Source organism: Pantherophis guttatus, chromosome 2 (genome assembly GCF_059756535.1).
Source record: "Pantherophis guttatus breed Tessera chromosome 2, ASM5975653v1, whole genome shotgun sequence".
Lineage (NCBI taxonomy): Eukaryota > Metazoa > Chordata > Lepidosauria > Squamata > Colubridae > Pantherophis > Pantherophis guttatus.
The window spans coordinates 22,034,448-22,050,026 of NC_142064.1; the positions used below are offsets into that span (position 1 = coordinate 22,034,448).

At 40.1% G+C, this 15,579-nt stretch overlaps 1 protein-coding gene across 2 annotated transcripts in view; it reads left to right on the forward strand.

Moving 5' to 3' along the window:
- The window catches only part of WDR70 (WD repeat domain 70), a 136,736-nt gene that overhangs the window by 26,066 nt on the left and 95,091 nt on the right, over window positions 1-15,579 (forward strand). For both annotated transcript variants that reach the window (XM_060690705.2, XM_060690706.2), the window contains exons 6-9: window positions 1,185-1,244; window positions 2,219-2,352; window positions 2,459-2,612; window positions 5,860-5,936. In XM_060690705.2, the coding sequence (XP_060546688.1) occupies window positions 1,185-1,244; window positions 2,219-2,352; window positions 2,459-2,612; window positions 5,860-5,936 (425 nt within the window). The remainder of the gene's footprint in view (window positions 1-1,184; window positions 1,245-2,218; window positions 2,353-2,458; window positions 2,613-5,859; window positions 5,937-15,579) is intronic.

Consider the following 15,579-nt stretch of genomic DNA (forward strand, 5'->3'; position numbering starts at 1 on the left):
ACATGATCCAGCCCATGACCTTGCCTACAAGCAATTCAGTTAGCTTGGTCAAAGATACCCTAATCTCCCTCTGAATCTGATAGATCTCTTTTCCCATTTCCTTTCATTTGCCCCATAAAGTTCTTCTTGGTTTCCTCCACATCAGTGTTTCTCAACCTTGGTAACTTGAAGATGGGTGGACTTCAACTCCCAGAATCCCCCAGCCAGCGCTGCTAGCTGGGGGATTTTGGGAGTTGAAGTCCACTCATCTTCAAGCTTCCAAGGTTGAGAAACACTGCTCCATATCCTCAGTTGTTCCTGTTATTAAAATATGTGGGCCTTTCTGGTGCTAATCACCCATTTGCAAAATAATTACATCCCACAGTCACTGTACTGAAGATGGATAAATTGGTGGGCTAAACTTTATTCCTTTAAATTAGAAGCATTACGGCTCATGTATTTTTTAATTTTCCAGTTTACTATATTTTTTCCAAACATTGTTCTAAAGTAAAATAGAAACTACTCTATGAAAACATGATACAATACACGGTTCTTTTTTTTATCCTTTTTATCAATTAATGGGACTTAGACCAAGCTTGGCTCACAGTGCAATTTAGAGAAGTTTTATAGAGAAATGTAGAACTTCCTAAATTTTTCAGGTTTTGTACAGCTGTGGTTTGGTTTAAATTAATTCCACAGAGAACATTTATTTCCTGAATTAAAACAAATACTTTCTTATGTAGCTGATTACTTCCAATTTGTTTGAGCTGCAATATAAGTAGAACTCAGTTATTTCTTGGAGGGACAAATATTTCGTCTGTGTATCTAAGCTAAGCCTAGCTAAAATAGCAGTAGCACTTAGATTTATATATCGTTCCATAGTGCTTTACAGCACGCTTGGGGTGGTTTACAAGTATCAGCATATTGCCCCCAACAATCTGAGTCCTCATTTTACTGACCTCGGAAGGATAGAAGGCTCAATCAACCTTGAGTGATCAGGATCAAACTCAAGGCTGTGGACAGAGTTAGCCTGCAATACTGCATTCTAACCACTGCACCAAATCTGTGGAACTTGCTTCTTAGGCGAGTGGAAGAGGATTTTTCCTGCTGTAATTCTTCCTTTCTCCCATTTCTAGAATTATTGTGGTTATATAGATGTTATATCTATACTGAAATGTTATTCTGAACAATATTATTTCTCTTAGGATCCTGTGAAGAAGATTCCTGACTCACATGAAATTACCCTCCACCATGGCACAAAAACAGTAAGCATCTTGATATTTCCCTTTCTTAGGTTTAGGATAGAATATGTTGACCCTGAGAAGAAAATAAATTCTGTGAAAAAAAGTAGAAGGAATTGAATACAGATTTGATCATACGTAGAGTAGAAATTCATAAGAATCCAGTTGGCTAATTTAAGAGAAAAGAAATAAATTCTAAACTTCAAATGTCTACATTACAGTTGAACAGTTAAATGTACTAAGACCAACTTTTCTATGAAAAAATACATTCAAATCACACATAAAACACATACCGTATTTTTCACACTGTAAGACGCACCAGACCATAAGACGCACATTAACTTTAGAGAAGGAAAACAAGAAAAAAAAACTGCCTCTGCCTCCCAGCATTTATAAGGCTAGCATCCTTGCAGCAAACAGCAAACAGTTTGGTCAGCTTCAGCACATTGCGCCCACCACCAGTCAACTGAGCTGAGCTGCTGCTGCCGCCAGGGAACACTGGAGTCTTTGCTGCTGAGCAGCTGATTGGCGGTTGGATCACCCTCCTGAAATACCGCCGATCAGCTGTTCTAGGCCGTGGGGATGGCTGGCGATCACCACCACTGCCTATCAACACCGCCAACATTCAGCAGCAATTGGCGAACGTCGGCAGCGGCAATCCATGCCACCTAGAACAGCTGATCGGCGGCATTCTGGGAGGCCGATCCAACTGCTGATCAGTTGCTCGGCAGCAAAAGCTCCAGTGTTCCCCAGCAGCAGCGAACGGCGGCAGCAGTGACAGGCGGCCACGGCAAAACCCCCTCCCCCCTCCCGCAATATTCACTCTATAAGATGCACTGACATTTCCACCCACTTTTTGGGGGGGAAAAGTGTGCCTTATGGTGCGCAAAATATGGTATATGCACATAGTCTTGATTGTGTGTGTGTGAGCGTGTGTGCATATGTATACTTTACAAATTAATTTGGTTCACAGTTCATTTTCACATCTTACTTTATAGGTCTCTGCTTTAGGATTGGATCCATCGGGTGCCCGTTTGATAACTGGAGGATATGACTATGATGTTAAATTTTGGGATTTTGCTGGAATGGATGCATCTCTTCAGGCTTTTAGATCTCTGCAACCATGTGAATGGTATGTCATGATGCTTTCCCCCAAATGTATTAATAACTGTAAGCAAAATTGTAGGCAGTTTTATATTTAATTGTTAGTATTTAACTTTGGTTCTGTAATTTTTCAGTCACCAGATAAAGTCTTTGCAGTACAGCAGCACTGGAGATGTCATTCTTGTTGTTGCGGGTAACTCTCAAGCTAAGGTTCTTGACAGAGATGGCTTTCCTGTGATGGAGTGTGTGAAGGGGGACCAGTATATTGTAGATATGGCAAACACTAAGGTAAGGAGATAAATTTAGAGCTTGAATAAAGTAATTTTAGAGGGTTTTTTTCATGTTCTTGCGAAATATTGTAGCATTCATTGAAAAATATAAACCATATTTTTCTAAAATATATAATTTTTAAATAAAGGAAACAGATAATGATGTTTTGACTACTGCTACATTCATGTCAGGAGCTCCGAAGCTCTTTGAGTTGAAAGGATTGAATGATGACGTCTCCTTTGCCCGGGGATGTCCAGCTGGGGGCTCCTTTCATGTCCCCGTTAAGTTGCTCACCAAAGTGGTATCCATCTACCTACTCGCAGTCACTTGCTTTTGAACTGTTGGGTTGGCAGGAGCTGAAGTGTGTGATGGGAGCTCCCACAGCAGCAACTGGGTCTTGAACGCAAGTCTACCTATTGTCAGCCCAAAGTCCTGACCTCATGAATCAACACACTCCCTGTTGTTTTGCCTAAGGCATAGTTTTATTGCTCATACAGGTTCACCAGGCTCTGTATGAGCAGCATGGCAGATCACAACCTTGCCATGTTCATGTAACTCTATATAAAGTTAGAGTGGCATATTGTCTCTTGGGAATATAAAGCTTTGGGTATTCTCTAATGAGCTTACAGACTGAAAGTACAATCATAATAGCATCTGAGAAGGAAATAGTAATGGGCAACTTCAGTTGTAGTCACATGGACCGACAAAATGCATCTTTTGGACTTGACAAATGGTTGAGCCTTGAAACAGCCACTCTGGAAGCCAACATCACTGTTAACATTGGCCTTAATCTTCAAGTATTAATTATAGTCTTGTCCAAAAACTAGATGAACTAATTGGGAGTAGTGATAATAATTTTTTAAATATAAATGTAAATGGTGCTTGCCAATAAAGTCTATCACACACACATTTGACAGCGGAAGAGCAGATCTGCAAAAAATTAAAGGATTGTTGAAAGTAAAGTTGAAAGGAAAAATTAAAATGATCCATCATCTTAAAAATGTTTGGAGATAGTTCAGAACTATAAAACTAAAAGATCAGCTCCAAAGTATCCCTCAGATCAGAAATGTTCCAAGAGGTTCAGAAGAACACCATAATAACTAATGAGCAAGATCAGATACCAATAAAGTCTAGATAAAGGTCCTCTAGACTTGTTTTCCACATCCAAAACATGCAACTCTTGCCAGAATGTTGGCCAAAAAAATATGCAAAGAATTGATAAAAGATATTCAAAAAAGAAAGAAAATCTCACTTTAAATTGCCCAGGGCAAAGGATAAACTTGTAAGGCCATTGGACCACTGGCTAATGGGTCTGGCACAGAAAGAATAGTAAAGAGCAGCATTGAAGGGAAAGTTAGGATTGAATAAGGTGTTTTATCTCTTAATTCTGTACAGGTAGTCCTCAACGTACAACCACAAGTGAGACCAGAATTTCTGTTGCGAAGCAAAGTGGTTGTTAAATGAGTCGCACTCAATTTTTATTTTTTTAAAATTTGATTTATATGCCGCCCTTCTCCGGAGACTCAGGGCGGCTTACAATGCGTTAAGCAATAGCCTTCATTCTTTTGTGTATTTTATACAAAGTCAGCTTATTGCCTCCACAAACTGGGTCCTCATTTCACCTACCTTAGAAAGGATGGAAGGCTGAGTCAACCTTGAGCCTTGGAGAGATTCGAACCAGCAGAAATTGCAGGCAGCTGTGTTAATAACAGGGTGCATTAAACCACTGTACTATCAAGGCTCTATTATCAATTTGATAATCTTTTCACCATGGTTGTTAAGCTAATCACTGCAGTGTTAAATGAATCGTTGAGTTGTAAAGAGAATCCCAGCTTTTACTATTGACGTTTATTGGAAGCCGTCTGGAAAGATTGCAAATGGCGATCACATGGTCCCAGGGATCCTGCAACCATCGTATATACATGCGGGTTGCCAAGAATCTAAATTTTGATGATGTGATCCATGGAGATACTGCGATAGTTATACTGTATGTGTGAAAACTAGTCATAAACCACTTGTGCTGTTGTAACTTCTAATAGTTGGAAATGAATGATTGTAAGTTGAGGACTACCTGTAGAGGTATTTTGAGAGTATAACTGAGAGGAAGATAGAGCAAGTTTTCATTTCAGGTTGGCTTATTAGACACTTTTATGAAATTATTAAAAACAGGTAGTTAAAATAGTTGTGCATGTACATTGCCTTTTCACTAGTTTTTGTTGCTAATAGTATAAGTGATTTATATAGATTCTGAGTGGGATTTTAAAAAGTAAGAAGAGGTAACTAGAGGTGGAAGAAGTAACTATGGAAAGATATCAATGTTTGAGTACATGGACAGTTGCAAGATTATCCTCCTTATCTCAAGAGGTCCGAGCTCCGGACCTAAACCAGTAATTAAGACACAATACATTGTGAGGCTTACTGGATTTAATGAACTGTACTCTAGCACACAATGAGTTCCAAAAAGCAAATGGATGTAAAGTCAGTGCTGGGAGCATCTGCCTCCCAGTGCGGTTTGTCTAGGTGAGCCCTCCTGCCAGCGCAGTCCTCACCCCGTTGTCAGCTGTGCATCGGAACGGCCGAATGGACGCCGGCCGGTCAATCCATGGCCCCGAACAGCTGATTGTTGGCCCATTTGTGCAGCAGCATCGAACAGCTGATCGTTGGCCCGTAACTGGTGTTTCTAAGCAGGCAGCTTGCCTCGCACCGCACCACCTCCCCACTGCACAACTGATCCGTGGGCCACTCTCTGCCGAACAGCTGATCCGTGGCGTTCTTTGACACGCTGCTGCAGCCTCCGGTTCTACACCCCCCCATCACCAGTGGAGGAGCTCCTTCCCTTCCCTGGTATGGCAAACCCTGGGGTTTCGGGGTTTGACACCTTATTCTTCAGTTTTCAATGACGTTTATAAGGGTATTGGATTTTGGCACTTGTGTTGGAGACACCTAGGCACTTACGGATTGAAAGGATTAGCCGGTGACATCACTGTTGCCAGGGGGGTGCCCAGTTTGGGGCTCCTTTTATGTCCCCAGCAGGAGCAAAGGACAGGAGCTCACCCCACCCCATGACAGCACTCGGGTCTCGAACGGGAGCTTGCTGCTGGTTAAACTAGCATCCTAACCATGCGAGCCACTGTGTTCCTACAGGGTACTGGATAATAATTATGTTTGCTTGTTGCAGCATTTGGAAAAGAAGAGAACAAATAAATTGTTTGGTTAAACATAACTTATTATGCATTATATTCACACCTTCTGTTCATCATCCTAGGGACACACAGCAATGCTTAATTCAGGCTGTTGGCATCCAAAAATAAAAGAAGAGTTTTTAACATGTTCCAATGATGGGTAAGTAATTTTTCAAGTATTCAAAAAGTAGACTATTTTGAATTCCTGCCATTTATTTACTTTTAAGATGTTTACCAACTGGGTCTAATCTCATGCTAAAGGATGCTAATTAGTTCTAAAGCTAATTTATGAAAGATTCATACATTATATCTCTTAATTTGGGAAGCTCAGTTCATATTTAACAGCATATTAAATATGGGGAGGAACAGACTCAGGCTCAAACCATCCAAGACCGAGTGGCTGTGGTTTCCGACGTCCCGATATAGTCAATTGGTGCCATCACTGACTATTGGGGATGAGTCATTGCCCCCCACGGAGAGGGTTCGCAACTTAGGCGTCCTCTTGGACTCACGGCTGTCTTTAGAAGAACACTTGACGGCTGTAGCCGGGAGGTCTTTTTATCAGGTTCGCCTGATTCGCCAGTTGCGTCCCTTTCTGGATCGGGACTCGTTAAAAACGGTCACTCATGCGCTCGTCACTTCACGCCTGGACTACTGTAATGCTCTCTACATGGGGCTCCCCTTGAGGAGCACCCGGAGGCTCCAGCTGGTCCAGAATGCGGCCGCGCGGGTAGTTATGGGAGCAGCATGGCGCTCCCATGTGGCTCCCTCCTGCGTGAGCTGCACTGGCTCCCTGTGGTCTTCCGGGTGCGCTTCAAGGTCTTAGTTACCACCTTTAGAGCGCTCCATGGCTTAGGACCGGGGTACTTACAAGACCGCCTTCTGCCACCAATAGCCTCTCACCGCCCAGTACGCTCCCATAGAGAGGGGCTTCTCAGGGTGCCGTCAGCCAAACAATGTCGACTGGCGGCCCCCAGGGGGAGAGCCTTTTCTGTGAGGGCACCCACCATCTGGAACGAGCTCCCCCCAGAGATACAGAAGATTCCAGATCTGCGCACTTTTCGCCGTGCCCTCAAAACATTCCTGTTTCAGCAGGCCGGCCTGGCCTAACTTTCCCTTTATATTGCTTTTTGGTTTTATTTTAAACTGGGATGTCTTGAATTATCTAGGACCAGAGTGTTTAATATATTTTAATTGGTTTTTTTAAATTAACGTTTGTATTACATGTATTTTTATCATTCGCTGTTCACCGTCCTGAGTCCCTTAGGAATAGGGCGGTATATAAATTTAATAAATAAATAAATAAATAAATAAATAAATAAATAAATAAATAAATAAATAAATATAAATATAAAGGCTAGGCATGGTTAAGAAGAACTGCTAATTATTTTGTTTATCTTTTGCTTAGCTTCTTTTGCCTTGATGTAGTTCTTAGAATTATTCAGTAATGATCATCAATAGAAATGATTGTTTTAAAATAAAGATATGTAACCTTTTTAGGATTAAAGATGTTGGCTTTCAAATAACATTTCAAGCTGCATTGTTAAAGGAGTCACTGTGGCTGTTATTCTGCTAGTTGTAGCTGACTTTAGGGGGATCTGCTTCTTTAAGCTATTGAGCCAGTTTTGTCCAAAGATGTTTGCACGTGGCATATGAAAATATGACATTACTCCACAGCCCAAAGTGTATGGCAAAATACAGAACGCTGTTAACCTTCCTATCAGAGGGGTACCTGTTTATCTACTTGCATTTACATGCTTTCTAACTGCTAGGTTGGCAGGAGCTGAGACAAGTGACAGGAGCTCACTCTGTCTCAGAATGGTAGTACTCGAACTGCCAGAGTATAGACCTTCTCCAGTGGCTTTTAAGCCACTGAGCCACCATGCCTCTTGCATTTTTAAGGAATAACAACAACAACAACAACAACAATAGCAATAATAATTTCATTTTAATTTAATAAAAATTAAAGCCAATGAAATAATCCATATTATCATCCTCTTTGAATTTAATAATGTAATATTTTTTTTTCCTCTGTCACATTAATAGTGCCTTAAAGTAAAGACTTCCTTGAGTTGATTTTAACTCTTAGTGACTTCTTAGCCATATCCATCTAGTTTTCTAGGCAAAAATATGGAAATATTTTTAGAATCTAGAAATTGGATGAATATGGTTTGCCATTGCCTTCCCTCAGAATATTGTTGCAATTTTCTAATCTAATCTGCAACCCTAGGATTTCTAGTTAGATTCTAACCAGATCTGAATCTTCTTGAGATTAAGCATGTCAGTCTGGTAGTTCTCCCTGCTATGGGTATTCACAACTTCTACTTCAGCAATGTCCAACCTTAGCAACTTTAAGACTTATGGACTTCAACTCCCAGAATTCCCCAGCCAGGAAGATTGGACACCCCTGATCTACTTGGTGGAAAGTTTTGGAGAGCATGTGGAAGCCAGAGCCAAGGCTTCTGGGGGAAATGCATTGTAGTCCTCAGGTTTCAGATAGTATACCCTTACTCTATCTGTGATTTCTGCTCCTGTGCTAGATTGTAGTTTTGAAAAGTAGGCATTATGCCAAAATATATTTTAAAATTATGATTCGCCATACTATTACAAATGACTCCTCCATTTAGCTTAGGTAGAGTACAGGTAGTTCTCGACATCCAACAGTTCATTTAGTGACTGATCAAAGTTACAACGGCACTGAAAAAAGTGACCATTTTTCATACTTTGCAGCATCCCCATGGTCACATGATCAAAATTCAGACACTTGGCAACTGACTCATATTTATGACGGTTGCAGTGTCCTGGGGTCATGTGATCACCTTTTGCTATCTTCTCACACGCAATGGGAAGCCAGATTCACATAACAACTGTGGCAAGAAAGGTTATAAAATGGGGCAAATCTCACTTAACAATTTAGCTCACTTAGCAACATAAATTTTGGGCTTAATTGTGGCTGTAAGTCAAGAACTGCCTGTAGTCCTTTTTAATTCTGAAGTATCTTTTGAAATACGCAATTCCAAGGGCACAAAAGAAAACTATGAAGCTGCTTGAAATTCAAGAGGAAATCCTTCAGACAGGAGTTTTCCATCACTGAGTACTTGTTCTTGGGTCTAAATGACCAATTATTTAAAACTTCCATGATAGGAACTTAAAAAGATTGATGTTTAGACAGTTAAAACAATAACAGAATCAAATGTGTCTGGAGGATTTGTTATTGTTTCTAAGCCCAATAAGATATTACGAACGTTCTGTTCTCAGCAGAAAAAGACAAGAAAATTCTTAACATTTCAAAACCCATTAAGTTTCGAACTAATCATTTTGGTCACTTAGGGTTACAAGCATTTAAGAATGTTATCATTCCATCAATTTAAAACTTAGGGGTTTTTTTTCCTTGGAAGATAGCTTTTGACATTGAAAAAAAAATTATAAATGTCCAACCTTTCCTGTTTTTTTTCTATATGTTATACCAAATATGGGTTCATTTCATGCTGAAACTTCTACCCTGCTTAATTGTCTAAAACTCATGTAAACACGAATGGATATATAGTTATATTCCCCAAAACTCCAAATTGCCTTACGTAATAAAAAAAATATTTGGAGCAATTCACTGCTGGCAGTAAGATTTGTATGTTCACATGCCAGAAGTTAGGACTTAAGGTGCAGCAGTGCAGTACCAGACATTTTATAGATTAACAGGAGTAATTTGTCAGCATGACAGAATTACTTTTCATGCTAATTGAAGTGAAAACTTACTCAGACATTAGCTGAACTTTAAGAACGGATTTTCAAGCACTCTTTCACTGCGTATGAAGTTCTTGGACGGTAGAAGTTTTTGTTGTTTTCCAAGTTGCAAATATTTGGTTGTTTGGCCAAATAAATAGAAGGTTGTGTAATTCTGCCAAGGATCGGATATGGATATGGATATGGGGACAGATCTTCTTGGAGAAAATCTGTCTACGTAATCACTGTGTATTCACTATGTAATCACTATATAATTGCTAATCAATACCAACTTGAAGGCACATAACCAATCAATCAATGAGACCAAGCCAGCCACACAAAATCAGTCTGCTGCAAAAGATGGCACAGGATACAGTTTCACATCCCAAACTACATTTACTTTGAAGCTACATGGAAACCTGAGATTCCCCCCTCCCGCTATATATATATATATATATATATATATATATATATATACACACATACATACACATACATACATACATACACACACACACACTGTGGCATATTGATTTTTGTTCAAGCACATTGCCCAACTAGAGTATGTTTTAGTTAGACAGATCCTATTCGATTGTTGAATATATTCAGATTTCTTAACGCAAATCTTCCATCTGAGGCATAGTATCTTCCGAACTCTTAAACAAATAGAAATTGTTTCAGAAATGATTAATTGAGTAAAATATGTTATATATATTAAATCCAGTTTATATAAATCTCAAACACACTAAAAGATTTTTTTTAAAGCAAGGTAATTATTCTTTCTCTGTGAAGGCAGAAAGAAAACATAACATAAGTTCTCTAAAAGAAACTTGAAACATTAAATTTATATAGCTTTACCAATCCTATTTGCTTTTTTTTTGACTTGGGGAGATAGATCTTAAAAGAATGTGGTATACAGATAGTCTTCAACTTACAACCTAAGATGGGATCAAAATTTCCACTGCTAAGCAATGAGGCTATAAAGCAAGACATCATGTTCCCTGTGCTCAGTCGTTCGGTCCCTAGTCATCCCATCACTGGACTACTGGAATGTGCTCTATACCCTTGAAGCAGAGGTGGGTTTCAGCCGATTCTGACCAGTTCTGGAGAATCGGTAGCAGAAATTTTGAGTAGTTCGGAGAACCGGTGGTAAAAATTCTGACTGGCCCCGCCCCCATCTATTCTCTGCCTCCCAAGACCCAGCTGATTGGGAGGAAATGGGGGCTTTGCAGTAACTCCCTTGGAGTGGGGAGGAAATGGAGATTTTACAGTATCCTTCCCCTGCCACGCCCACCAAGCCATGCCACGCCCACCAAGCCACACCCACAGAACCGGTAGTAAAAAATTTTGAAACCCACCACTGCCTTGAAGAGTATTCAGAATCTAGAGCTGGTGCAGAGTACAGCAGCACAGGTAGTTTTGGGCCCCCCAAGAATGACCCCATAACACCACTGATCCACAGGCTGCATTGGTTACCACCTTGATCAGCTTTAAACCCTTCATGGCATAGGTCCAGGTTACCTGAGAGACTGTCTCACCCCACTGGGGTTGGCCTGTACCAAGGAGGCATGCTGTGGGTCCCGTCAACTTGATTATTCCAGCTGGCAGGGTCCCAGAGGAGGGCCTTCTCTGCTGTTGCTCCTGCCCTCTGGAACGTCTTGCATCCCCAATATGAGGTTGGCCCCAATCCTCCTATCTTTTGATAAGGGTCTTAAAGACATGGTTCTACCAGTTGGCTTGGGGCCTAGTGGGGAACAGCACAGTGGAGCAATAACAGATCCCACCTCCCCCACACTCAGCCCCCCCCCACACACACACTCCCTCCCCCGCTGCTTTTTGTTTTAATGTTTGATTTTAACTTACTAGGTTTTAGCTTAGATGTAACTGTAAGCCACTCAGAGATACCCTATGGTAAGATGGGCGGCCAATAAATTTTGCAAATAAATAAATAAAAATGTTACGCATTGGTTTAACAACCACAATCCTAGAACTCCCAATTGCCATCATTAACTGAGAATTGTGGATTTCTAAATAGAAGGGTTCCTAGGTAAGGAGTGCTGGGGTGCTGCAAGGGAGAGGGGGGGGCTTGGAGGTCGGGTGCAGGCCATGTACAAGTTGGGGCACTGCAACTTCCCCACTCCATCTCTGCCTTTTTGGCCCGCCGTGCACAGTGTGGCTAAAATAGAGGCCTGTTATTACCTACATACTCAGGACACTGATTATCCTAGACCTAGGACTTCGTAACACTTTTTCCAAAAAGACAGTGAATGTTGGTATTCAGTAAAGATATTGCACAGTTTTTTTAATTGATTTTCTTAATATGAAGCTCTTTAACTATGAAGAGAACAGAATAGAATAGAATTCTTTATTGGCCAAGTGTGATTGGACTCACAAGGAATTTGTCTTTGGTGCATAAGCTCTCAGTGTACAATGTAGAGGATTCTATTGAACCTAGTGCTGCGAGGTTACGGATAATTCAAAAGAGTTCATAGATTTTCTGCCAGTATTTTAATATTTCATAACAAAATACCTTACATTGGTTAGAGGAAAAAAATTACTAATTTCTTAGCAGCTTTTTAAACAAGTGAGGTTAAGCTAAAGGTATGATTTCATAAAAATATTTCAATTCCTATTGTACGAAATATGAAAGATCTTTCTTACTCATATGGTAATTAAGGAGTTCTTAAACGGAATCCAAGGCACAGTGTTTGGCTTAAATGTGATTTATTTGAGATTTGTAAACTTTCTTCAAATGCACAAGAAAAAAAAAAATAGGTGGCCTTTGTTATATCTTGCAAAAGGGAATTTCTCAGTTCTGTGATGTTCTAATTATCCTAAACCTCACGTCAAATCAATCTGGCATTTTGAAATTGGGGAGGGGGGGGTTCTCTATGTGCTCCCCCTCCCCAATTTCCCCCTCTCCTCCCTTTCAGAAAATTAAGGAACCTCTCAAGCTTTTCTAGAAAATCATATATTTGGTTGTGGTACTTCAGCATTACATGAGATTAATGTTTACTTAACCATTTTATGTCTTAATTATGAATAAATACAATTATATATTCATAGCATCCTGACAGTGAATGACATGGATCACAGGTTGTGCAGCATTGTATCTAGAACTTACAGTAGTCATGAAATGGGCTTGCAATATCTGTATCCATCTCATTTCTTCAACTGTTGGCAGTCATTGGAATTTATCTTCACAGAACTAAAGATTTGTATTTCTGTATCCCTCCGGCTCCGAGCGATGGTGATAAGACCTTTTCTGTTTCCTTTTAACTAAAATCATAAATATATAAAATTGAATGTTTAATTTATATGTTTCCATTAGTTGCTTCAATCTTGCCCGGCTATTTTTCACATCATCCATTTTCTTTTTGGCTACGTGTTAGTTTCTTGATACCGAATTGTTTACAACAAATGCTCTTACATATGCTGACTGCTGGTTGGTGGTACTCATATGCTGTGTAATATTAACAGCCTTCATGTTTTTAGAGATAGAATTGGTCTCCCAAAGTTTTCTGGTTTCCATCACCTTCAAGAATAGGAACTCCAGGGTTATTCCCGAAATCTCTGTTTTTCTTGGCAGTTTGTTTTCTGAGTGGCTAATGGAAACAAATTCACCATATTCTTTCGGTAGATATATTTAATGCCCGAGGAAATAATGCATTGTTATTACAGGTAGCCAATGATCTATGAGACGTGGGTTTTGTTCTGAGGAACAATCAGTTTATCTTATTTTTTTAAAATGTAACTACAGTTTTGAACGTTTGTTTAAAAAAACAGTGAAAAACAAATGAGGAATCAAATCAAATGAGTACATAATAAATATAATAATAAATAACTATTGCAACTATGCTGCTGCGATTAGGAATATGGACTGTTCTATATAGGCAAAAGATTGAAACAACACAGAGTTCAAATATTATTAAGTGTTGTACTAAAGCCTAATTGAGAGAGCTAAGAGCTGGATGGGATGGAGATGAGGTCTTCTTATCCCATCAGCTACCTATTTATATTGGCACTATATTCTATGGATCACCAAAATTATTTATTTATAAATAAGGCAGTTATCAATTATAAGGCAAATATTTATTTAATAAATAAATAAAATAATAAATGTATAAAATATCTATAAGCAGATGCTTAGATTGGAAAATATAAATCCATATTCTCTAAGGATTTTTTCTCTTTCAATGCTTTAAATTCAAATTAATGTGCGAGTGTGCATCAGTAGTAATTCAAAACTACCGATACACAGTCATACATTAATGTATTTTTTGGACTATAAGACGCATCAAAGTAAAAGACGCACCTAGATTTCAAAGAGGAAAAGAAGAAAAAAAAGTTTTTGGCCTCCTCGCATCCCATTTTTGCCCTCCCCAGCCCCCAGGAGCACTCTGCAGGCCTGTTTTTGGTGAAAACATGATGCACGAGGGGGGGGGGAGTTTCAGGAGGCCAAAAACAGGGCTATATTCGCTCTATAAGTGCACCCACATTTCCACCCACTTTTTTGGGGGGAGGGGGAAGTGCATCTTAGAGCCCAAAAAATACGATAAATCACACGTGCTAAAGATGAGGAATCCATGAAATTCCCAAATAAGCTGTCTCTTGTCATTTATAGGATCTCACATCTTAGTTCGAGCAATAGAAAAGTCTTGTATCCCTTCAGAAGTCTTGTATCCCTTCAAATCGTTATCTATGGAGATTCTCAGTCATCCAGGTCATGATTGTCCCAAAGGTGCTTTTTCAAAGGCGACTGGACTTCCTTTGTTTTTGCTTGGAGACGTTTCTCTTCTCATCCAACAAGCTTCTTCAGTTCTGACTGAAATTTTAGTCAGAACTGAAGAAACTTCTGGGATGTCACCTTTGAAAAAGCACCTTTGGGACCTTCAGATTGTTATGTGAGTGAAAGCAGGAGCATCCTAAGTGCTAGTCAGGTGGTCTCCACGTTTCTAACAAAACCAGCATGTGGCGGTTAAGATTTCATTGCCATTACATCCCGAAAGTGATACTGCCATAAATCCTGTCATACCAGCTCTATATCTTGTTAAGTACTACTGTTTTATGTACCTAAAGCTTATGGCCCATTCAATCTGGCAGCAGCTGAATTGTCATTAAAAAAAAATAGCATTCCTATCTGATAATGTGGTTTAGGGAGAAATATTTATTGATTTGTCTTGTTTCTGATATTTTTCTACTGTTTAGTTCCAGACCTTCCTAGTGCTTTATAACAAAAGTGATAGTGAAGCCTTCTGATTCCAAATCAGGCTTTTTATGCTGGAAGTAGGACAAAATATTGCTGTGATGAAATATGGGAAATAAAAAATTTTTATCTATGAAAGGCTATGCTAGTACTGATATGAACTCTGTTTAACTGAAAATCCATTTCTTTACTACCGTTGTTTTCCCCAAAATAAATCCGGTCTTATATTAATTTTTGCTCCAAAAGACGCATTATGGCTTATTTTCCAGTTAGGTCTTATTCTGGGGAAAATACAGTACTAAACACCTCCGTCTGGTTGACTATCTTAACTGGGGCTTATTTTGGGGGTAAGGCTTATATTACGAGCATCCTGAAAAATCATGCTAGGGCTTATTTTCTGGTTGGGTCTTATTTTCAGGAAAACGGTACTGCCCAATAATGAGTAAAAATGCTCAGAGAAACTCTCACTGCCTGTTCCATTAAGCCTGTGATGGCAAACCTATGGCACGCGTGCCACAGGTGGCATGTGGAGCCATATCTGTGGCGACATGAGCATTGCTCTAGCTCAGATCCAGCGCTCATGGGCACACCAGCCAGCTGATTTTCAGGCCTTCTGGGCCCACCGGAAGTTGGGAAATGGGCCGTTTCCAGCCTCCTGAGGGCCTCCGGGTGGTGTGTGGGAGGCCATTTTCGCCCTCCCCAGGCTCCAAGAAAGCCTCTGGAACCTGGGGAGGGTGAGAAACTGGCCTTCTGGGCCCACCGGTAACCTTTTCGCCATCACATGCCTAAAGTGGGGGGGAGCACAGAGGGGTGCGGTACAGGGGGGCATTGAATTATGGGTGTGGGCATGCATACGCTTGATCCCCTCACTCCCCCC